This window comes from Coffea eugenioides, chromosome 2, assembly GCF_003713205.1.
Source record: "Coffea eugenioides isolate CCC68of chromosome 2, Ceug_1.0, whole genome shotgun sequence".
NCBI classification, from domain to species: Eukaryota; Viridiplantae; Streptophyta; class Magnoliopsida; order Gentianales; family Rubiaceae; genus Coffea; species Coffea eugenioides.
The window spans coordinates 9,775,004-9,800,478 of NC_040036.1; the positions used below are offsets into that span (position 1 = coordinate 9,775,004).

Genomic DNA, 25,475 nt, shown 5'->3' on the forward strand with positions numbered 1-25,475 from the left:
CATGGCACAAAACAACAACTAGGATAGGAGAAACAATGCAGAATCTGTACCCCCTTGGAGAAACATAGGCATACATTTTGTGGCGGCCTGCTTGTACATATAGTTCAATTTCCATCCTTTGCCAGGACAGCAAATACAAAGTCTAAGAAAAGAATTGCTCAAAATGCATTAAGTGGAAGAACCTTAACAATTTCAGGGGACAAGGCAGAAATGTTCACCCCTATTGTACATTATTTTTCTTAACTGCAATGAAATAAGAAAGGGAGGTGGAAAATAAAAAATCACACTTGTGTGAACTATGATCATTGAATTAAAGACAATCTTAAGAAGAACTAATATCTAATTACCGTTGAAAAATCTTCAAAGCAAAAAGTTGGAGCTCAGGAATAGAATTTTCCGCAAAATGGCACAACAAAGGTATGCTAACTAGCTAATTTCTGAAATGGCTGTTCTACACGTACATTGTACCCCCGTGACAACTCACAAAAGAAGTCTTCGAATGTCGGAAAAGTTTGAACGTAAAGCGGCGAGAAAAGCACCTGTAAAATACATCCACGTGTTCATAACTTTGACAATGAAATGAAAATGCACATAAATGTAGTCGTTTCAGCGTTCTTCTTCTTTTTACTAGTTGGTTGAAGAGAGGGAGCGAAAGCAAAGTCTGAGTTTGTATACGTGGACATATAAGAAAGAGTCGTTTCAAAGAATGGAGTGGACAGATACAAGACAAATTTGTATTTGTTTTTACTAGTGGACAGGATGAGCCAAGTGTACCTCCAACATGTCCGTCAAAAACACGATGGTCCGCTGACAGTGTTAAACTCATTTTTGTGACAACACCAGGCTTCTCAATTCCTGAAAAGTCCAAAATCAAATTAACCTCAAAAGCCAGGGATTAAAGCAACAAGAGACAATAAAGAACCATCGATTTCTTACCATCTGCTCCAACAACAGGCTCAACAACTTGATTGCCTCTACCAACTGCAAGAATGCCCGCCTGGATGGGTACACAAAAAAAATCCATTGGACAAGTTTCTAGACTTCAAATTCAAATTGAGAAACCAGAATTAAAAAATCTCCACTCCCTCAAGGAATGTTTGGAAGTATGTGTGCATGTCACAGAGTGAGAGAGAGAGAGAGAGAGAACCTGCGGGGGATTTATAATTGCACAAAAGTGGTCCACCGGAAACATTCCCAAATTTGAGATGCTGCAGAAGTATATAAATCATTAATGGCCAGAACAGAATATACAGAGCTGAAAGCGAAATCCAGATGCTTAAACATATTTACCTAAAAGTGCCACCCTGGAATTCATTTGGCTTAAGCTTTCCCGCTCTTGCTCTTTCAGCAAGTTCCTTGACCTTTTGTGCGCAAATGATCAGAAGATATAAAAGTACAAGTTAATCAGACACACAAGGACAAAGACAAAGTGACACACACACACACACTCATACATGTGCTTGAAGTCACCAGCCAAAACATAAATCACTTCCTTAGTGAAAGCTAAAAAACAATACATTTTCAGACTAAAAAGAATAACTTAGTTCTCAAGTCCACAACAAAAAATGAACAATTTAATGCAGAATTAGACACTGACAATTTCAAAACGGTTACGAGAGGAATGCTCGACCTTTCAGGAAAGCAATGAAACTACACCCTACGTAATACATTTTTATGGCAGGTAAAGAAGATGCTAAATAAACTGTTTTTTCATTTTTTTGGGGGGGGGGGGTTGGGGTGGGGAGGGGAGAGATCGGTTTTGTAGTCATGATTCTAGCTGATCTTTAACAGCAATTGCTGCTATTTTCCACCAAGTGAAATTGATTCTTCAGCAAACCTTCTTAACTGTCTTGTTTATTGGAGGATACGCAATTTCATCAGTAGACCATGCAGGCCAAGAATGGAGAAAATAAATTATCTTATACAAATTATGTTGAAAGTCTACAAGTCTTCTGCATATCAACCCTTCAGTGGAGAATATGGGGCTTAGGTAAGGTATTGCATTTGTGTATCTAAAAGTGAAAAGATTTAAACATCTGTTCATAGAAGTACCTCTAAGGAAATTGCTGATATGGATTTTTGATCAGCATTTCTAATAATAGGAGTCATCAAGCCCTGTAATTCACAAAGAATATAATGAGAGAAGTGAGTTTTATACCTTGACAAGAGTAGCAGATATTCAATTGAGTACCTTATCTGTAGCAACTGCAATTGATATGTCAACCGCATCAGAAAATAATGCTTCACCTTTTTTGACATCCCAGTAAGCTGCAGATTTGCATATTACGATTCATTAGCAGCTTATGACCAGAAATAATACAAATAGAAAGCATCATGGTACAAATCCAAGAACTTAGTAATTACATAGATTATCTTTCATAAAGCAACAAGACGTAGAAAGATACATATATATCACAATTTCCCTAAAGTGCATGCATCCTATGTTCCTTTACGCCATGCCTAGATGATGCGCTCCTAGCTCGGGAGCTACCTATCTACCAGAAAAAGGAAAAGACAATCTATTCCATTGAGAAGAGAATGGTTGGTTTGACTAACGAAATAAGTGGGAAATACAAGATCTAGGCAGGCCAGTAAATGTTCTTCCCCCGCCCTTGGAAGTTTCTAGGACACTAAACAGTCAAGTATTGGAAGAAGTTCCGATAGGATATGGTGTTATATCTATGCATAAATGATCATACTGTGTTTATTATTACATACGCCAAGAGGAGGGTTGCCAATTTGAAATCATCTGTGTGAACTAACAGCCGCATGTTGAAAAGACCATGTGCATTAGAAAATATCGCGACATATTTTGAGCCCACAATCTTCCTCTTTGGTCATAGCAACAAGAACTTGACAGTTGAACACTTTCCCTTACCCAATACTTCTAACCGACTCCTTGTGACATGGACCTATATGATCCTAGTGACAAGGAGCTTGAAACAATTAGCAACCAATAAATGAGAATGAGAAATAACACTTCTACAACTGAAACAGCCACTGAAGTATTACTTTTTTCAAAGTTCTTTCATTGATCCAGCAAAAAATCTGGATATAAACAGAATGAAAACACTTCAAAAAACCACCACAGCATTCTATTGTCAAGTAATAGACCAACATGGCATTTAGTTGGAGGAGCTAAAGCACTTATTTCTCCCTCAACTCTAAGAAAAAGATTGGAAATATAATGACAATGCAGAACTGAAAACCAGTTATAACGAAACCAGAGTCAGTCCAAAACAAGAAAATCTTCAATGGAGTTTTAAAACAGAACAGCTTCAGGCTCAATCAGGTTTCCATTACTACTAGTTTTAAAAGGTCAATTAATAACTCATCTTACCATTTTAAACTTTTATTTTGAGCTTAATGACAAATAACTCAATTCCAGAACAAACAGAAAAGACATAATGACACAACTTACCATTTGCTTCTGGGACATTTCTCAGTGCCATTGCAACAACTTTGATGACAATATCATTCACTGAAACTTTAACATCAAAATTTTCTGCAAGACAGAATTGTAATGCAAAAAGCTATGAACAAACCTCTCAAACATAAACATGAACATAAACATAAACATAAACATAATAATAATAATAACAATAACAATAAAAGAAGAAGCAAGCACCCATACCCTTGAGCTCCTTTCTGAAGGACAGAAGAGGATCCAGGATGACATCTAGCAGAAATTACAAAAGGCATTTCAGATATGAGTTAAATTGCTAAACAGAAGGCAGCAATATTCATAAAAACTTTTTTAAACCTGAAGATAAATATAAATGAGGTGTAGATTGCTTTGATTCCAATAACCTAGTCGCTATAACCTGCAGAAGAACTTGGCAATTAAGCGCAATAGAAATATACAAAGAGATGTATAGATTAGCAATAATGAAAATAAGCAAAGCTGATATGGACATGCCTGAAAAAAAATGCATTTTTGAAGGAAAAAAAATATGTGATCAGCATGTTAAGCCTCATTGTGAAGGGAGAAAAAGTTGAGATGTTTTAATTCAAGAGATCTTTGATCCATAAGCATGCGCCCAGAGGAGAGCTTGATAGGGCAGCTTGCAAAAGCAGCAAGTATCAGTACTAGGAACTAACGGTTTTGGGTTTCTTTTACCAAACCTATTAAGATGTTCTCTCTTTTCATACAAGGTTTGAAGCTTTCTAATAAGTTCACATCTCTCCACAGAAGGTGTTTGCAATGACTCTTAACTTACACACCATAAAAACTGTGGTCTAAGCTAAGAATATTTATTATCATGATGACTTTTATTCTGTAAGGCAATTTATTTCTCTGTATACTAAAAATCAAAACACAAAAGAGATTACCTTGCGAATTTGACTATTAGGTAAATCTTCATATGCATCAGCCTGGGGTAAAGTAGATTTTAATCCAGACAATCCTGGAGAACCAGTTTGTGATTTAACCTGTGGAGATGGGGTTTGTTTCTCTTTAGATGATGAGATCTTCGAAGATCCAATCCCTGATTTTATGGCAGCTAAAACATCTCCCTTTAAAATAGTACCACGAGGACCAGAAGCTGGTATTGACGACGCATCCAATCCATGTTCCACAATAAGCAACTTTGCAGATGGACTTATTCTACTGAAACTTGTGTTTTGAGCTTTTGTTTTAGGAGTCGGGTCATGCTGGACCGGCTTGTCCTCCTGCAGCATTCTATCACCACTAAATGATGTTTTTACACTTTCAATATCATTTGGATCCTCCACCTAGGGGAAAAAACAAGCGTCAATCCCCTCTGAAGTGCTACAAATTAACAGAAATTACATAGGAAAACAAGCTACAGACAATAGAATACTTCAAAAGAAGATCGTTGCTTTTAGGTGCTTCATCATATAGTAATTTATTGTATCCTTTACTTCACAGGAAAATTTCTTCCTACTGGAAAAGAATGTCAGGATAATTAAAGGCTGAAGAAGAAAATTCTAAGTATTAGCAACTCACAGTTACGGCAATAGGTTGTCCAACTGCCACGTCTTTTGAACCGTCTGGAACTAGAATCTTGGCCAAAAATCTGAAGGTATAAAAACAAAACCATATATCTCAGAAAGTCATTTACTGTACAATAAATGGAGTCTTTTGACTTATTCCCTACAATGCCATGTACTATATTATCAGCAACATTCTAAAATCTATTGGAGCACGTTAGAAAGCGGGAGAAAAAACAATGGTTTGAGGGGCACAGGATTCCAATAGTCTCCAAGAACCACTGGATTGTTGGTGAACTAAACAACAAAGTGTTCATCCTTCAGTTCACATCTATCTGCCCAACCAAAAGAAAATAAAAGATAAGTGCAAAAAACAATTAAAGAGAAGACGTGCATATACACTGACCAAGTTGGACAAAGACATGCACACAAGTTTGAATTAGGTCCCTCCCCAACTTGTCAAGAAAGTCATCATATACAGAACAAGACCAAACATAATATTTCATGCTTCAAAATGTATTAACAACGACCAATTTCCTCAATATGTTAATGAAATGATGAAATACAGGAATAACAGGAAAGTTCAACATAATTTGTTCTGGATTAGCAGTTTAAAAAAAAAGTATTACCCTTCTTCAAGACTTTCAAATTCAAGGGTTGCTTTGTCGGTCTCTATCTCACAAAGCACATCCCCAACTTCTATCTGAATGAGGTGACAACAGACAAAAAAGAAATAAATAAAAGCACAAAGATGACATTGTTCACTATCACTCAAATCAAATAATTTTCCCATCTTACAGATATGTCTAAAAATCCTCGCATAACTGACCTTATCACCTTCCTGTTTCCTCCATTTAGCAATGTTTCCTTGGCTCTGCATGAGAGAAGGGGGCGGGGGAAGAAACATTACAAGGCAATGACAGACCATGGAAGTCTTGGAAGAAGCACGGATTTTATCGAAGTTTTTATTGAAGAATTAAACTTTGTTTCCATACCATGGTTGGGGATAATGCAGGCATTCCAAGAACAAAATGAGGAGGAAGTTCAGCTGTGTTTGTCTTCAGAGAACTTGTTTGCTGTTTCTTCTCTTCGTTACCTATACTTTTTTCAGATGTTTCTTCCTTGACTTCTGCTCCACTACCAGCAGGAATAGATACATTTTTTATATCATCTGGATCCTCAACCTAGTGAAGCAGCTGAAGTCAGGCTTTTTTACAGTGAGATGCCCATAAAAGCAAAAAAAAAAACACCCGACGAATGAGCAGTATATTGATGAAAAATCTACACAAGTTAAGAATCATTGGTATAACTCTACAAAATAAGAAAGCAACTCTACCAAGAAAATGACCTCAACAAAATAAGGATTCTATGTGAGCTATCAAGAAAAGATACCATTATCACAAATAGTTTCTTATTGCTGAACGTATCCAAGTAAGAGAAAGTAGATGCCGGTTTTTAATCCTTTTACTTTTTCAGTAAAAATAGAAGAACAAAAATATATTATGTGAGGATTATCACATGTTACCGTAATTGCAATCGATTGTCCCACAGGCACATCTTTTGAACCTTCAGGTACCAGTATCTTAGCCAAGAACCTGCGGTCAATTTTCAGCCAGGCCATGCCCATTAGTATTGAAGCACAGAAGCAGCTGAACATGGTAATTCAGAAAGTAATATTAACGTTACATTTCTGTGTTTCAGGCTTTCTGTGTTCAATATGAAATATATGTTAAAATCCTCGAGAAACCACAGTATTCATTTTTAATATAGAATCATGAAACTGAAAGTGGAAGAACAGAAAAGAAGTACCAGATGTAATTCGGAAGTGAAAAGGATATAACAAACAGAAGCTCAGATGAGCACAATAAAAAGCAGAACTATGGAAACTCCAATAAAAATGTTGCTATTGATGCAAACCATTAATGAGAAAATATTTGAGAATAATACAGACAAATATGTATTGCATAAGAGTGGAGATCCACTGATAACCAAGGTACAAGACATGCACTTCGAATCCAGATTTTGGATAACATTCCCACATATTACGAGTGGTGAAATTTTAGGCCTACCCTTCCTCAAGACTTTCAAATTCAAGTGTAGCTTTGTCAGTCTCTATATCACATAGCACATCCCCCACATTGATCTGTTGCATCAAATTGCAAGTCAGCACATAAAGGAAAAAGCAGATATGGCTAAATATTTCCATTTTGGTTTCAATTAAAAAAATGTTTCACTATTTTTATCCTAAATATTTCACCGTATATCTGTATACTACTACCCTAAAGATCAACCTAAACTTTAGCATCATATGGAGGAATCACTACAGCAACACAAACTGACCTTGTCTCCCTCTTTTTTCCTCCACTTTGCAATGTTACCTTGACTCTGCAGAAGAGCATCAATTTCAGTTTGCAGACAAATCAAAGAAATCTTTCTCAAAATAGAAATTTAATTCCTTTGCAGCAATCTTACCATTGTAGGGGACAGAGCTGGCATTCCAACGACCGTTTGGAGAGGATCTGAAATGACATTGTTACCCATTAAGGACAAGACAATAAAATTGAGCAAGCAATATCATTCAACCATTTACCCTTTGTCATGTTCATCATTTGCACATTAATATTTCACACTCCACTTTCAAAAACATAAAAGGTAGCCTACAAGCCAACACTCAATATACTGCCAAAAGATGCATACAATCCCAAAGCAGTTCAGGCCTTAATTAATTTCTCTACAACCTAGAAATTGGTTTGTCTGCACCATTAAAAATTAACCACTGGATAAAGATCAACAAGGCAGCTATATCCATCAAACAAGATGCAAGCTTTCACCTTAGCCAATTTTAACCAATACGAATCTTCACCAAGTATTATACCGTGTGAATACTACACTCAGTATTCTGCCTATAGTAAGGCTAGACTCAATCTGACATAGCTTGTTTTTCTATGTCCAACATTCTACATAATTGGCCCAATCATTGACATGATCAAACTGCACTTCCCTTAAAAAGGCCCTGCATTTTCATCTGCTTGATCATTATCAACGCAAAGAAACAACTGACAAGGTGATGCTGACAATATCATGGCAAAATTTTCAGCAGTTCATGCAGAAGAATCTACAATTGTTAAACAGTTTATCCATACCTGCAGATGAGAAATACCGTACACCAATTCGTGACTGCCAATTTAGGAACAATATTAGGAAACAGCATGTGCTGGCTAATAATAGCAAGGAATCCACAACTTTTCACAACTAACCTTCATTTTTGAAGAATGTCCATGTAATCGACCAAAAATAGGTACAGATGTAGTCCTGACAAACTACAACGTTAGTGGGCATTTAAATTGAATGATTTGAAGATAGAAGCTAACTATCTCTACCTTATCATGTCAAATGTATATTATGATGCATAAACCAAAGAGATTGCTTGTGGATCAGATATCAACACACCCAGGGTCAACAGGGTCTTATCCAATAACCTCAAATAATTTCCATAATATAGTTTTAGATATCTAGCAGATTAAAATCTGCAATTCATGAATGTGGTAAGGCCTTTTACAGTAGAGCAAATAAGGCATTGTAGAACTAATTAAAGCATATCAAAGAATTTCTAAAGTAAATGATCATGTCTGGCAACTACAGGGAGACAGTGTATATGTTAAGTAGGCAACATATTGTCTATTGATATGTATTCAGTTGGTCCGCAACATGATGTTCAAGAACCCCGTAGACTGAAAGCATCACATAATGCAATACCATTTCACAAAACCTACTAGAAACACAATTTCAGATCAGTAAACACTATGTTCTGGGAGAACCTAACATTAAATGAGTGAAAGAAGCATGCAAATAAAAAAATTTGTGAACACTAGAGAATCCCACCTTGATAATGTGCCTTCAACATCAGCAAAGGAACTGAGCACCCTGGAGCTGCTGCATGAGGTAACCATTGAAAAAATAAATACTTAAGCAAGCAGGATGTTAAGTCTCATACATACAGAAATGCAAAGATATGCTGTTTCTAATTTATTTTCCTCTTCATCAACCATAACTAGATCCTATTGCAGCCAAGGAATCAATGGTGTTCCATATTTCTTTGACAAACCTGGGAGACTTCAATTTCTCCTACTCCAGAAGATGTACAGGGTCTAATAAGGTCTAACTTATGAATTTTCATTAGAGCGACGTAACTCTCTATTTATTACAAAAACCATTCATATAGCAAAACATAACATGTAAAACTATAAAGACCTTGTCAATGTAGTTTGCAACTTAGTTGACTTCACTGTGAGCCATATGCATATGCTTCTTCAAAAAATAACTTTAATTTTCTTACTAGCTCGAGACCTTTTCTTGCCTACTAAAATTCAACAGATCTTTTTGTCTCTGCTAATTTCTCATTTTTTGCTTCGTCTATCTCTCTCTCTCTCTCTCACACACACACACACAAAGAGACACACACCCCCCCAAACATGCTAACCTCAGACTCACATTCCCTTTCTTCCTTTATGTTTACATAAATTCTCTCATAAAGCAAAGCATCTCTTCATTCTATCATTTTCTTATCCTTTAATCTCAGCCTTGACTCATCCTGTTTCTTTTTTCTTGTCTCTCTATCCCTTTCCTTTGTATTTTTTTACTTGGCCAGCATTCTCTGTTGATTCCTTTGAAGACATATTTCTACCATCACTATCCTCTTTTCCACACGTGCACTACATTCTTGATCTCTTTATCAATTTAAAGGAGTAAAGCACAGTTCGAGGTGGGATTTATTTTTTTCTGCTGTACATGCACTTCACTAAGAACAGTACAAAACGGACTTTCTAAAATGTAATGACCTTTTACTCCACTTACAGTCTTATTAAGAACTTCCCAACTGCGACAACAGCAGTTTCCCGTATCTAACAATCTTCACGTATCATAACTATGTTTCTCACAAATTCTTTTTCTAGAGCCATACGGATGTTTTTTTTAGGCTGAAAGCCATCCAAATTTTATTAGAAAATCAACTATTTTTAAATACTTATTCATATACCTTTAACTGTTCAACTGCAACATCGTCCATGAATATCATAGCAAGTCTAAATTCACGAAATTGCTCTAATAAAGCATGAAATTACCAATTGACAAAACTTCTGATAGCAAGATATGCCCATGCATTACATTTCTTAAGGTCTGACATTAATCGAAGGCAATAACAAATTGCCAAACAAACTGCACATGATAATCCTCTACCACAAATTAATTGAGGATGAAAAAGTCATGTACTAAATGATTCAAGCTTTCATCAATCGGTAAACAATTCCTAATCTTCTAAGCAAATCCGAGTTCCAAAATTTTCAACTCTCATTTTCAATAATATCTTTCTTGTTTGACAAATGTGCTAAGCTGCTGACTCTGACAATCTACCGATGAAAATGAATAAAATTCAATTAGACATTAAAATGAATTACACACAATTCTGAGAGCCCCGGCAAAGCGAGTTAGAGAGGAAGCAGATGATGCGAGTTTTACCAAGGGAGGGATCGGCAGGTGGAAGAAAACAGCCGAGCTCGGAGAAGGGAAGGTGCTCGAGAGATCACCGGATTTCGGAGCCTAGATAGCGCCATGGATCATCCGCAGGCAGATTCGGCCTCTAAGTTTTCTCTGCCTTCGTTATGCAGAAGATTAGAGTATGAATTAAACTCAGTTAATATGTTAGTATGTTAATCAAAAGGGAGCTGAACCAAGTTGAAGAGGGCTCTTCTTTTATTACCAATTAATTTTTGGGTGCGGAATTAAAAGAAAAGTTTTTTATTCTTTTTCTTCAGAATCCGTACTAATTGTAATGGTAACTTGTCAAACTAGCCCCTCTTATTCAGTTATTCATGCTTCTAAGAGAAATTAAAAATAGTTTTTTGAAAGCTTACTTTTTTTGTCTTTTTTACGGAAGATATAATTTGTACATGCAAATGCAGTCAAGAGAGATGTTTAAGTAATAGTATGAGAAATAAAAAGATAAATAAAAGGGTTATTATCACTTTACCTCCTTAAACTATATCATTATTATTAATTTATCTCTTAATGTTATCTTTTAGTTATTTCACCCCATAGGTTTTCAGACTCGGACCGAGTATCGACTTGGTCAAGCTTAGGGGTCAGAAGTCAATGGGTTCGACCGGGTTCGATCGGGGGTTGAACCGAATAACGTCATAATTAAAAATTGTTTAAAAATTAAAATATTGTATGTAAAATACTTAAGAGTATATTAATATTAATAAATATATATTCATATATATTTGATGTTTCAAATATATTTAATAAGAAAATAAAAAGAAATTAGAATGATCAAGTTGCAATTTATATTATTAAATGAACATTAACAAGTTTAGAATTAAAATTATGAATTTGATTGAAAAATAACACCAAACTTTAGGACAACATGAAATATTTGAGATATATTAATAATTTTTAACAACCCAGGGACCAAAATATAATATTGAAAATGCTTTGACCTTTTTTAAAAAAAAGCTTGACATCAAACCGATTCATCTAGTTTGCCGGTCAAACCCGATTTCAATCGAGTTTTTATACATTCGATTTTTTAGAGTAACTCAGACTGGACACTTGGCCGGTTTATGATTGATCGGTCGGACCGACTAGTCCTGTCTGAGTTTAAAAACATAGTCCATGGGTAATACAACTCAGTATGTTAATTAAATTTTGACAAAAATATCCTTTTATTTTATAACGTTACTACATTATTATTATCATTTTATCCCTTTAAATTTTGGTGATATAATCGCTTTACTTTCTAACATTATTTTCTAGATATTTTATCCTATCATTAATCTAAAAAGCATGTTCAAAATTTTTTAAATGTATTTATCTTTTTTATATATAATTTAAAAAAAAGTTGGAATAATTATTTTTCATTTTTTCCACTCTAAGATTCCAAAAACATAACAATAAAAGGATTTTTCAAATTTCTTTTTTCACACTTATTAATACTAGGAAAAGAAAAGGAGATAGGACAGAAGGAGTCAAAAAAATAGATTTTACAAAGAAAGAAAATAAGGAAGAATATAATATTATCATATTATTTTAATATTTTCGGAATTAGGATTGAAATTGGATAATAAACAGAAAAGTAAAAGTAATTTTAAAATAATAAAAATATTGAATTCTTTCTTATTTGTATTAAAAAAAGAATTGTGCTCTCTCCCTTTCCCTCCCCTATTTTTTTTTTTTTTAATATTAATAAGATTGTCAAGAAGAAAGAGATTAATGTTTTGACTTTTTTTCTTGATACTAAAAAGTAGAAGAGTCATGCTAAATTTTTTATTATTTTTATTATATAAAAACGAGGGTACTATCTTCTAAAGTTTTTTAACTTGTTAAGCTGGGTTAATGGTAGAATAAATTGATAACAAGATTATAGTTTATGGGAGTAAAGTGATAATAATTTTAAAGATTAAACATGTCTTATCACTTAGATTAATAAATTCCGTTAAGTTTGACCATTAGTCTTGAGGGTAAAATGACTAAAAAATAACGTTAAGAGGGAAATTGATAGTAACGCCCAATGTTGGGGGAGTAAAGTAAAGTGATAATAACCCTACATAAAAAGGAATTCATTTTACAAATTTTAGTTGCACAAAAATTAACTAAATTACATGAAATTAAACCAACCAAATGTATGCACTTATTTTTAATTCCACTATTTTTAACTTAAATTAGAAAACCCCTTTCATAATTTCCCTACTTTGTTAGTTTTTCATATGAAAAAAACTCCAACTTTGGTTTCCATATGGCACCAAAATGGGAAAACAGATGACCAGATGTACAACAACAATTGTAGGCCTACACAGGAAGGGTGAAGAAACAAGAGTGAGAAACCCTAGTAATGTGGAACCATCTGAATTAAACTGCTAAAGAAGGTGAACAACAAACAATGAAAACCTTAATCGTATATTCTTGGTTTTGGTTGACAATTTTCCACACCAATATGCATCTGATTATAAGGATGCCGAAGATTTCAATCTTGTCAAGCGATTGACTAAGTGTTTTCCTTTGCTGCATGCCCGTGACTGCTATGAAACTTCTTTTTATCATACATTGATCTATACATGCCATAAGTAACTTGTAAATTTCATTTAAGATTTGATTTCTTTGTAATGTAGTTCATAAATACTTGTAAATTTCTCATTCATTCTTTTTTCAGTTGGAGTACATAATCATGCTCCTAGAAGTATTTAGCTGCGAAGGTTTCAGTTACAAATGTATCAGCAAATGAGTTCTCAAACTCCTCTTGATTAACTTGAATCTCTGTTGCGGCTAAATAGACAGTTGAAAGTGAAATCCTCGCAATGTCTTCACAAATTGGACAACAGCCTTGGCTACATTTGATGCTGCAAGAGGGCCAAACAGACGAATAGTATTGTCTCCATCTTCTGCTCCAGCTAAATCCGATAGTCCTCGTATGACAATTACCTTGAAGCCATTCGATAAACATGTCTGCAATTCCAGAAAACATGAACATAACAAGTTATCTTGACTAGTAATTATGCGCGCCCGAGTTTCTAAGCAGATATATTCTTCAGATTAGTTTTGGTGGGAGGCGTTTACCATGACTACAGCTGCACTCTCCATATCAAGTGATGAAACATGAAAAGTTGTATAGAGGAACTCCCTGTAAGCTGCATTGTCCACAAAAATGTTGGCAGTTGCGCCATTCAGTCCAACAACTACCTTGGGCTTTTCAGGAAGGCACAAGCTCGAGTTCACGCACTGTTCCAGCGCTATCCCCTGTATTAGTGAAAATGCATTCATTAGATTCAAGGGCTAGTTGAAGACAACTTAAGAGGAAAAAAAATGTTTTAGGCAGCAGCAATTAGCTGGCTGCAAAGCGAATGAGGATGTTACGTATTAGCGATAAGTAACTCACCTCCAGACTAGAAGATACTTCTAGCCAATTCTGACTTGTCTGAAACCAAAGTGTTCTTTCAGGAGCATTAGGCTTTCCTGACTTAGAGTAGAAGAACTCCGTCGAATACCCAATGCTCCCCAACTCATTGTCTCCTCCATTGGGAACATCATAGCTTCCAAAGTCCAGTTCAGCAACATCATTTGTCGGTATTGTTGCCTTGAATTTCTGCAAAATGAAGAGATTGTACGCAAATAAACTCGTAGTCTGCATATACAGAGGCAGGAAATGAGCCAAATGATTATTACCACCCAGTCCCATAACCCTGTTTGAGCAAACTGCTTAGGGATGATGACATCTCCTATGGACATGGAATTGTTAGCATTGCCTGCAATGCCAAAGTGTACAATTCCAATCATGCGAAAGACATCCAACATCTGTTGTGTTGCTGCTGCAGCATTCACCTGAGTGTACCACAATTAGACATTTCTTGAGGTAGTAGTACTTAACAGAAAAAAAGCAATGGCCGAAATAGAAAAATTCATTATTGCCAAACTTCCTTCAGTGATTAGCTTGTTACTAATGTTATACACCCTTTTCCTTATCAACATGAATAGCTAAGCAAATGAAAATGATTTTGCCAGCACTGTAGCTCTTAAGCAAGCAGTATCTTTGCTTACGATTTAAATACTACTGTCTAACTTTACCGATCAACTCAACTTTATGATTTGTGAACTAGATTGGCCAGTGAACTAAGACACCATAGTTGCTGATCACAAATCATAACAACTACAAGCAACTGTCTGTAATAACCAGACCAGAAGGATGTGAAATGAACCTACCATTCCCTCTCCACATCTTACATAAATGACTTTTGATCCTCCTATGCTCCCTACGCGAAACCGCCTCCCTGTAAGAAACCAACCACCATTTTCAATCATCATAATCGATACACTTGCGCTTTTAGTACCATATTGAAGCGTATACATTGGGGATTGATCATGTACCTGACAAATCCACATAAGGGTGCTTCGGGTTAGGCTTGAAGGCACCAGTAGCGAAAAAAGCATCTTCTTCAGGGGCAAAAACCGTAATAAGACCAAGATAAGGTCCATTGCGATTCAGCTCTTTGATTGTCCTACTAGCAGAGATTGCCTTCCTTTCGGATGAAACGGCTATAAGCGAGGAAACGAAAACTAGCATCAACAAAAGCCATCTGACTTGGTTTCCAGCCATTGTATGGTTCTCCTTGCTCTGAACATCAGCTACATACTTATCATGGTGGGGGTTGTCGGCCTTCCCATTCTATGGGGCCAAAGTACTGCACAGATGCCAAGGTGATTCTAAACAAATTGAAATAATTTGATTAATTTATTAGTAACACGGGATTCATGTTTAGATCATATATTACTATTAAGGGATAATTTCACAAACCTCCCCTAAGGTTTATAACAATTTCAGACAGTACCCTCCAAGTTTAAAAAATTACACATACCTCCCCTCATTGTCTAAAATGACAAAAATAACCTTCATCCAATGTTGAATTTAAAGTCTCCATGAAGAGAACTAATGTATTGTAAATTAAATTTAGTAAATCCTTTGAAAAAAGTGAAAAATGAAAAAAGAAGAACAAGAGTGATAAACTTATTTATCTTGTCATAGACACCCACAAAACCTAAACCCAATCTTACTCCATATAGTGGTGATTTTAGAGTAAATAAAAATGTTAGTTTCCTCCACACATAGATTCTTATTGAATTAGTTTTGTTGGCCAAGTAGGTATCAACATTTTTTTAGCGGATAGGAATAAATTTACTAAAGAACTTTATAAAAATGTGTGAGTAATGTTTTGAATTTAACGTTACTAAGGAGTTTTGTTTTTCTGGAGGATAATCATCTAAGGGCGTTTTAGGATTTTCAATGGGGAATTGTTGCTTACATCAGCAAAGTGAGCTTCAAAGTATTTTCTAATGGAGGTTTCTGTAATTATTTAAACCTAAGGGGTACTATCTGTAATTATCATATACCTCAAGGAAGGTTTGTAAAATTATCCCTACTATTAATGCTGGGTCAAAAAAGTAACATCTTAGCTACTCTACTACTATAACAACGATTGGCTAAAACTTGTACTAGTCTTTCAGCATTTCAGGAGACAGGTACTCACTTTTTGACGACCAACTAATTAAGGTAAAAAATGATCAGCCATATAGATTCCACGGGCTACAGCCTTCAAATATTAGTACAGAGAGATGAGAACTGAACGACAATTTAATTGGGCTTCTACTCCAAAATAGCTGCTTAATCTACTTGCTACGAAAGGACACGATCCTAAAGGAAATTTGATCAAATTCTACGAAACTTTTAATACCCATGTGCCCCCTAGCAGTACTGCTTAATCGCCACATACCCCTAATTTAAAAAAAAAAAAAATTTTCAAAAAGAAGCTTTACTGTTAAAAGTTGCTCTGTTGATTGTTTTGCCTAAAAAGATTATTGACTAGTCACTGAAGTAGATCCAGTGATCGAGTTCTTCTCACTGTCAAATTCAATATTCAAGATACCTTGAGAATAGCGGCCATTAGAAGTACATTGTGTGAAGCACCACCATGGCCGATCCAATCAAAAGCATTCAAAGTTTAACAGCAGTAGGCTATACAAGGATCTATTTATTAGCTTAATCTTTTTCTTGAGACGACGCATTCAAGGGAGTAATTTTTTTCTTGGATTGAGTACAAAGCACAAACTCCAGTCGTGACAGCGCGAGGGTTTCGAAATGAGGCCGTACGGACTAAACTGTTCCAATTTAACTGAACTTGTTCTTTACGGGCTATGCTTGGGATTTTGGAAACCAAGAAATTCAAACTTCGGAAGTAATTGTCCCGAGACCAAATTTAATTGGCAGGTTTGCAAATACGTTGTTGTTTTAAATATATGAACCATTTCGTCATTTGTTGATCACTTAGATGGGAAAAAAGAAACATCTTGTTATTTCTTTAACAAATTTTAATATGTATTAGACCTCTCAACTAGATTCAGACCCAGATGAATTTTGACCATTTATTTGGAGGAGAGGGAGAAGAACGAACAGATCTTACATAGATTCCTAAGATATCTTTCCATTTCTTGAATCACCTGCTTCTGATCATGTGCCGTCAATAGCCAATACATGATTTTCGAACCTCATTTCTCCTTTGTAATGCTTAGAGTAACTTCTTAAATAAAAATAAAATAAAATTTAGTAGTAATTTATTTTGGAGGAGATTTTGATAGCATTTTGACTAAGGATTATTTGTAAAAGAAACGATTAATTTTGTATATACTGATAATGTATATACTAGCAGGCATAGATGCATATCACATATATAAAAATTAAAATCAAAATGAGGTAGCACGCATCCATACGCGCTATAACATATGTTGTCAGTGTGCACAAGATTAACCCTAAAAGAAATTAAATATGCTAGTCTATGTCCATAATATATCGAATAATACAATAGAAGAAATGATGGCTGGACGGCCCAATGTTCTTGTTCGTGCTGATTTTCCGATGTTGCCCCAACAATTTTACTGTGGAAAGCTTGGATTAAAGAATTCCTTTTCTAGCTAGTGTGTCATCTAAAGAAAAAGGAAATTAGAAATTGGAAATTCTCATTATAAACTTAAAATTAAATTTATTCTTCTTAACATTGAGGAATCGGCGTTTGGAAGACAGAAACAGGCTTAATAGACCAAAAACAAATATCCATGAACCAATTTGAAACAATCTAGAATACCACTTCCTATAATTGTCAAATTCCTATCAAAAACTAAACAAACCTAAAACAATTGTGTCCACAACAGCACATGGCCAGATGCTGTGGTTTTTAAGAATTCTTCTTTTTGAATTGAAGCATCCTTGAATATATATATATATAAGATTTCGCTACCTATGAGAATTATTGTAGACCATCGAAGCGCTTATTAGCTAGGAATAAAATTTTCTTGTAACTTTTGGTCGGATTTTAGAGTCGCATTTTTTTTTAAGGGTTTTAGTGCTGTCATTCACGGTTCGCAAATAATCTTCATTTGTCAAAGTTGAGAAGCGTTATTAGGCACTTTTATCAGTAGTTTCACAATTCAAGACTTTAATGTAATTCAGGTCCAATATGGCATCGGCCAAAATTTAGACATTGTAATTGAAGCATTTAAAAACCCTTTTCAAGCTCTAGGAAGTACGAAGCACGTACAAATCTGCCATCATTTTTTGGTAAAATGGTACGTCAATAGTTGAATTTTGCCTTGCTTTTGTATACCATTATTAATAAGGGAAAATCATTCAAAATGTCCCTCACATTTTGTAAAATAACTTTTTTAATCCTTCACTTTTAAAAATATAATTTTACGTCCCTTACAAATTCACATTGGTCAAATTTGATCCCTACTTAAGTTTCCGACTAGTTTTTTGTCAGAATTCACCATGTGCCTTGCACGTGATCATATATTAAAGGCAAAATTGTCAAATTAAATTTTATATAATTCAATTCATAATCCCTCACATTTCATAAAATAAATTTTTTCGTCCCTTACATTTCATAAAATGAATTTTTTCATCCTTTACATTTTTTAAAATGAATTTTTTCATCTTTTTATTGATCATGTGTGTGAATAATTTTTTTTTAAAACCTTATGTATATATCTATTTGATTTCACCTGAACAGTACGAATAGCATGTCAAATCAAATAGAGATATATTACATACTATTCGTATTGCTCAAGTGAAATCAAATAGATATATACATAGAATTAAAAAAATTATTAGTTTTTCACTTATATTCATTTTTTTACTCGAAATTTGAAAACAAAAAAGACATTTAATCCTAAATATTATCGAGTGTTTATATCAAATTAAATTTGGATAGAAAAAATAAATAAAAGAAAATTATGACAAAAAGAAATAAGTGATTGGCATTTTCAAATTTTAAGACAATCACAAGGCAAGTAATTCAACTGTTGGTCTTAAAAGTGTCGAGTAGAAATTTCATATTTAAACTGAAATTTGTTAGCACAATTATAGAATTCGAGTTACGATCCATTAATTAGATGACCTAATTATACAATTCAATAAATAAATTATTACCAAAAGAGAAATATCACAAATATTTAACAGGTTCAAATGGTGAAATCATATAAACATATACATGAATTTCAAATAAAATTATTAGTTTTAAACCCCTATATATATATTTATTGAATAACATGTGTATAACTACGATTAGCATGTTTAGATGAAATCCAATAGAGATAAATTACATGTTATTCGTGCTGTACGAGTAAAATCAAATAGACATATACGTGGGTTTATAGAAAAAAAGCTATTCATACACATGATTAATGAGCGATAAAAAATTCATTTTGAAAAATGTGAGGGATGAAAAAATTCATTTTTTGAAATGTGAGGAACAAAACAATTCATTTTGTAAAATGTTAGAGACGAAAAAATTCATTTTGTGAATGAGGGACTATGAATCAGATTATGTAAAAATTTGATTTGACAATTTTGTCCTTAAAAAATGATCACATGCAAGTGACGTGGTGGATTCCGGCAAAAATCTAGTTAGAAACCTAGGTAGGGACTAAATTTGGTCAATGTGAATTTGTAAGAGACATAAAATTACACTTTTAAAAGTGAGGGACGAAAAAAGTCATCTTGTAAAATGTGATGGACGTTTTGAACGATTTTCCCTGTTAATAACATAAAATTATTCCTTGGACCAGCTAGGAGGAATTGCGTTGCATTCAAATTAACAAGGAAACACACAATACTTTTGTGGTACATTTTACATAAAACGTCTTGCTTCAACAGACTTCTATTCTTGAAGCTCATTTATTCTTTCTAGACAAATTATTAATTAGAAGCATATTCATTGATGGATTCAGCGCTCCTCCTGATCAAGCTGAACATACATAGCTGCCACAGCTATGGCCGGAAATTAACGAGGTGATGGTATTTTATTAACAAATGCAACAACGGTTATCGCGACATTTGCTGCAGCTATAGCCCCATAAGTTGCACTCAAATTCTCTCCTTGTTCTGATCACAGAGTCCGCGGATGGCAATCACAGAGTGGCCATTCGACAAGGATGTCTGCACATAACCAAAGACAAGTTATCTTCCTGCTGCTACGTATATACTGTTTTCTTGGGGTCAATTTGAGAGGATAAATTTGAGATCAGATATTCAATTGCAGGGAAGATTCTTCAAATTGGTTCTAGTTTGATGAAGAAACGCTTTTACAAAAGAATAAAGTAGCAGAAAAAGCAGTGAGGATGAAAGTACTCGATCTGGTAACAAGACAATAAAAATTACCATGATTACTGCTGTGCTCTCCATATCAATGGATGAAACATGAAAAGTTTTGTGGAGGAAATCTCTGTAAGCTGCATTGTCAACAAAAAAGTTGGCAGTTGTACCGTTGACGCCAAGAACTAGCTTAGGCTTTTGAGGGAGGCAAACTTTGTTTAGGCACTGGTTTAGCTCAATTCCCTGTTTGAACAAAACTACCACCGTTAGAATAAAAAAGAATTTACTACATTGAAATGTATGAAAGGGGTTGTCTCATTTTCGCTTGAAATAGAATTTGGCAACTTAAAATGAGGGTAAAGAGAATGTTAATTCTAGATGTGAATCTGTGCCTTATTACCTCTAGCATGGAAGCGATTTGCAGCAAATTCTTGGATGCCTCGAACCAAAGTTTTCTTTCAGGAGTATCAGGCTTTCCTGTCTCGGAAAAGAAGTACTGACTCCAATAAGCCACGAGACCCAACTGATTATATCCGCCAGCGGGAATGTGATAGCTTGCGATCTCTAGCTCAGCAGCATCAGTATCTGGATGTGTTGCTACCTTGGGTTTCTGCAGTATGCATGCATGCCCAGATGAAGATACATGCAAAAATATAATTCCTTGAATATTGAAAAAAAAAAGAAGAAGAAGAAGAAACACGTTCAATACTTTTGAAGCAAGGAAAGGACTAAAATTTTTTCCACTTCACAATAAAATAAATAAATAAATAAAATGAGGAATTCAATTGCACCATCAGGTATTTAGGCTTTCATTAATTGGAGCTGCTGTCTACTGCTTATGGAGGGAGGACAAAAGCACCATCCAGATCCAAAAGACAACAGGTTCATAAGCCTTGCTTGCAAATTTCAGTAATTAGCACATTTTTGCCCTTTTTTTTCTCTCTCTTTTTTTTTTTTTTTGTAAATGGTAGGTCATGAATTCAGGATCTCCTACTTGTCATGCCTCCCATATTTTACCATCCAACCCAACCCTCCCCTCTTCAATATTTTGATTCCACGGTTCTTTTGTCAAGTTGAGTGTAGTGATTCGAATTCTTAGTGATACTGACTGAATAGTTGGCAGTTGGCACTGATTGTGTGCGCTTGATTTTGAGAAACATTCTCATTGCAAACGCTTAGGTGCTTATGCTTTATGAAACTTTAGGTTTTACATTTAAGGGGAAAAAAAAACAAAGAAACAAAGGAATTAATATTACCAGCCAGTCCCATATTCCAGTTTGAGAAAACTGCATTGGGATGACAACATTTCCCACGGACAGGGAACTGTCGGCGCCGCCCGCAGTGCCAAAGTGTATAGCTGCTCTAATTGGGAAGAAGTCCAACAGTAGTTGGGTCGTTGCTGCAGCAGTCACCTGATTAATCCAATCCAAGCACAATTATTGCAACCTTTTTTACTGGTACAAAAGCTCCCAAACTAACGAAGGGTGGCCAAACTAGAAACTGGGACCTATTGGAACTCAATTACGCTTGCCAGTCACTATTAGACCCTATGGTCCCGATGTGATAACGCCTGCCTGCAATGAAACAAATTATTAGGTGATTAAAAGTCAGCAACAAACTTCGATCATTATTATGAGGAAGAAAAAATAGTGGTTGTAATAGTTGCGAAGCAGATTTAATGCATGGGAAATATATGTGTATATATATATATATATATATAGATATTTGCCTGACAAATCCACGTAGGGGTGTTCTGGATCCGGCCTGAAGGCACCAGTAGCCAAAAAGGCTTGCGCTTGTTTGTCACTATGAGCGGAGATAAGACCAAGAAAAGGCGGTCTAACAGAACTCCAGCCATTGCCCAAGGCGAAGGAGTGGCTATAACATTGACCGCTAGAGAAGAAATCACAACTGAAACCAGTAAAAGCAATTTCATTTGTTTTCCAGCCATTTTATGCTACTTCAATCCCTCTCCTAACCTCCTTGCTCTCAACTCGACTGCATGGTGCCTATTTATAGCACAAATTGCGGTAAGATTTGCCAGCTACCATCTGTAAATACACTCTGTAACTTTTCACCACCAACCATATTCTCTCCTGCCAAATTAACTGCACCGTCTTGGCAGAGGTACATGGTTCTCGCTGTTCTTGATGTTTCATTGTATACCGCTAAAGTCAGTAATCAATAATGCGGTCCAGCATTTCAATTATTTTCACAAGAATTAAGGTCTGCCAGTTGTAGCACTTCCTCAATCATCAGATATCATTACTTACAGGTCATAATATGGATATCATTTCATGTTCTTTGCAACCAGCCATACTGTAATCCCAGACATGCTTCCTTGAACATGGATCGAATTGTGTTGTTAAAAGTTTAAGCAATATTAGAAAAAAAAATTTTGATTTTGATGCATCATTTAACTACATGGTTTCCTAGTTCTAAAAAAGAAATAACCTAAACAAGTGTGCCTAAAATTTCAGAGCTTTCGAGGAGGCAAACGGCTGGCTTTCTGACCGACATTGGTGACTAAGGATTTTTATTTTTTATTTTTTGGCGAGTGATTGATTAAGGTAGGAGATAGAGATAGGCCACATGCATCACGAGCTACAAATACTAGTGGTAAGAATAAAAACACCATACTTTTTTTTTTTGCTTCGAGCTGCAAAAGAAAAGGTTAGGAAAAAATTAATCAGATTTAAATACATGTCACGTCCTGTAGATATTGAGTGCTGGTTATTATTATTAATTTTGTTAGCTATAGAACTGGAACACAAGCGCAACACCAATCGAGCTGATTATTACCATCAATTTTGTTAGCTGTAGAACACAAGCCCAACACCAACGTGGAGATTGAAGACGCTATGTTTCACAAAAATTCATTGTATAAAGGCACACATTGATATTAGTTAATTAGTAAGTAGTCTTTTTTTAAAAAAAAAATAGAATTAAAGTTATTTAACTTCTTGATGACTCAAATTCGTGACCCTCAATTACGAATAAAGTGTGTGTTTTACCAATTAAATCACTTCTATTATCTTACACATTGATAGTTGTAGGTCTTAAACAAGAAAAATATTCAGTTGAAGCAATGAAGTGAAACTTGTAGTGCAAGGGAGTTGATATTCATGCTAATCTAAGTGTACATAGCTCGCACAACATGAAACAAAGTTTGACATGGAACCTTATCCAAATGTGATAGCTTCCTAGTGCAGTTACCGCATGAAATTATTTAACTTGGATGTTGTGATTTCTCCTCGATCCTTCTACTTAAATAGCTCCTTTGGGAGGACAAATTTGGTGAGAAAAGAAAGGACTAAGAAAGAAAGTAGAATATTTCTGGCATTTAGGAGTATTTGTAGGAAAAGAATAGAAATAAAAGGAGGGATCTCACGTTTCTTTCAAACTACAAAATACTGTTAGTCCAAAATGGTCAATCCAAAACTGTTAGTAGCTGAATAAATAATAACTATATAAAATTTGAATTTGAAATTCAACATTTATACATATGTCATAGATCTAATGGTGATAATGTATACATTATTAGTGCATATAAGATTTACTCATATTTTAATATAATGTTTTGTGATGTCATGTGAATTTCAAGTTTTAAGGGCATTTATGTAAAATATTTTCCTTTTACTTCTCTCCACTCTCAAATAAAGAAGAATCATTTCATTCTCTTTATTTCCAAAAGCTCCCAAACAACATGAAAAAATATTACAACATTTGCTAGCTATTCTATTCTTTCTTTTCTAACTTAAACTTTCTCTCTTTTTTTCCCTTCTGCCAAACTAGTCATTGGTGTCAGCTGTTTTGACTATTGTCTGTCCAATTGTGGATAAACTGAGAATTGAATGAAAAGTTTTTAAATTTTTTTCTTCAGAATCTGTGCTAATTGTAATGGTAACTTTTCAAACTAACCCCTCTTATTAATGCTTTTTGAAAGTTTACTCTTTTTTTTTTTACTGAAGGTATAAGTTGTACTACAAGTTATGCAAGTGCGGTCAAGAGAGATGTTTTAGTATGAGAAATAAAAAGATAAATAAAAAGAAATTCGATTTACAAATTTTAGTTGCACAAAAATTAACTAAATTACATGAAATTGAACCAACCAAATGTATGCACTTATTTTTAATTCCACTATTTTTAACTTAAATTAGAAAATCCCTTTCATAATTTCCCTACTTTTTCAGTTTTTCCATGTGAAAAAAACTCCAATTTGGTTTCCAAATGGCATCAAAAAACAGATGATTTAATAAATTGTCCAGATGTACAGCAACAATTGTAGGCCTACGTACGTAGGAAGGGTGAAAAAAACAAGAGTGAGAAACCCTAGTAAAAAAGTTTAAGCATTAGAAATTTTTTTTTTATTTTGATGCATCATTTAACTACATGGTTTCCTAGTTCTAAAAAAGAAATAACCTAAACAAGTATGCCTAAAATTTCAGAGCTTTCGAGGAGGCAAACGGCTGGCTTTCTGGCCGACATTGGTGACTAATTTTTTTTTTTTTTTTTTGGCGAGTGCTTGATTAAGGTAAGAGATAGAGATAGGCCATATGCATCACGAGCTACAAATACTAGTGGTAAGAATAAAAACACCATACTTTTTTTTTGCTTCGAGCTGCAAAAGAAAAGGTTAGGAAAAAATTAATCAGATTTAAATACATGTCATGTCCAGTAGATATTGAGTGCTGGTTATTATTATCAATTTTGTTAGCTATAGAGCTGGAACACAAGCGCAACACTAATCGAGCTGGTTATTACCATCAATTTTGTTAGCTGTAGAACACAAGCCCAACACCAACGTCGAGATTGAAGACGTTATGTTTCACAAAAAATCATTGTATAAAGGCACACATTGATATTAGTTAATTAGTAGGGTAAAATAGAGAAAACCTTCTTGTGATTTGACTATTTGATCAAAAATTGACAGGTGCCGAACCTGTGCAATAATAATAAATAAATCCTAACTACCACCTGAAACAGTCAGTAATCAATTCGAGTACTGGAGCAGGGACTCTAGGTGTGCAATGGGTTACTTGATTCACCCTGTTCCCGAAGAGTTTGCTTAATCCGATATACCTGAATTAATTATTTAACTGAATTCCCTAACTAGTAGACAGTGGTAAGCAGGGTCGTCTCCTCAGGGACTGGAGAGATATTTGTTTCTTTTCAAATCAAGATTAATGGGGGGTTTTGGTATCAAAAGCCAGCTGAACAAATTAAATGCAGAAAATAATTAATTTGAAGAAATAACTGAGAGGAACTCTAGCCAAGGGTATACTTCAGAAATGGTTCATGCACTGATCATTGATGCAGAAATAATTCCAACATTTAT

At 34.7% G+C, this 25,475-nt stretch overlaps 3 protein-coding genes across 4 annotated transcripts; all 3 read right to left on the reverse strand.

Moving 5' to 3' along the window:
• Positions 1–143: 143 nt before the first annotated feature.
• Positions 144–10,672, reverse strand: LOC113761456 (dihydrolipoyllysine-residue acetyltransferase component 1 of pyruvate dehydrogenase complex, mitochondrial). Its single transcript, XM_027304453.1, has 23 exons — positions 10,468–10,672; positions 8,836–8,886; positions 8,211–8,265; positions 8,097–8,130; positions 7,426–7,472; positions 7,294–7,338; positions 7,023–7,096; positions 6,479–6,548; positions 5,949–6,137; positions 5,783–5,827; positions 5,583–5,656; positions 4,970–5,039; positions 4,333–4,734; positions 3,764–3,824; positions 3,635–3,679; positions 3,422–3,505; positions 2,192–2,268; positions 2,053–2,115; positions 1,291–1,361; positions 1,148–1,208; positions 937–997; positions 775–855; positions 144–539 (listed from the first exon to the last, which is right to left on the reverse strand). Exons 1-23 carry the CDS (start codon positions 10,560–10,562, stop codon positions 481–483), a joined length of 1,914 nt encoding a protein of 637 aa, XP_027160254.1. The 5' UTR covers positions 10,563–10,672; the 3' UTR covers positions 144–480.
• Positions 10,673–13,112: 2,440 nt separating this feature from the next.
• Positions 13,113–15,171, reverse strand: LOC113759627 (bark storage protein A-like). The gene is made up of 6 exons (XM_027302208.1): positions 14,866–15,171; positions 14,701–14,768; positions 14,167–14,322; positions 13,880–14,086; positions 13,561–13,740; positions 13,113–13,449 (listed from the first exon to the last, which is right to left on the reverse strand). Exons 1-6 carry the CDS (start codon positions 15,092–15,094, stop codon positions 13,270–13,272), a joined length of 1,020 nt encoding a protein of 339 aa, XP_027158009.1. The 5' UTR covers positions 15,095–15,171; the 3' UTR covers positions 13,113–13,269.
• A 4,441-nt stretch (positions 15,172–19,612) lies between these two features.
• On the reverse strand, positions 19,613–21,597 carry LOC113763827 (bark storage protein A-like). Of its 2 annotated transcripts, none has more exons than XM_027307779.1 (4): positions 21,394–21,597; positions 20,538–20,747; positions 20,204–20,380; positions 19,613–19,981 (listed from the first exon to the last, which is right to left on the reverse strand). In XM_027307779.1, the coding sequence occupies exons 1-4, from the start codon at positions 21,427–21,429 to the stop codon at positions 19,910–19,912; spliced, it is 495 nt and encodes a 164-aa protein (XP_027163580.1). In that variant the 5' UTR covers positions 21,430–21,597; the 3' UTR covers positions 19,613–19,909. The 2 variants fall into 2 exon arrangements, with proteins under 2 accessions (XP_027163580.1, XP_027163581.1); XM_027307780.1 differs by lacking the exon at positions 21,394–21,597 and adding an exon at positions 20,929–21,019.
• Between the last annotated feature and the right edge of the window lie 3,878 nt (positions 21,598–25,475).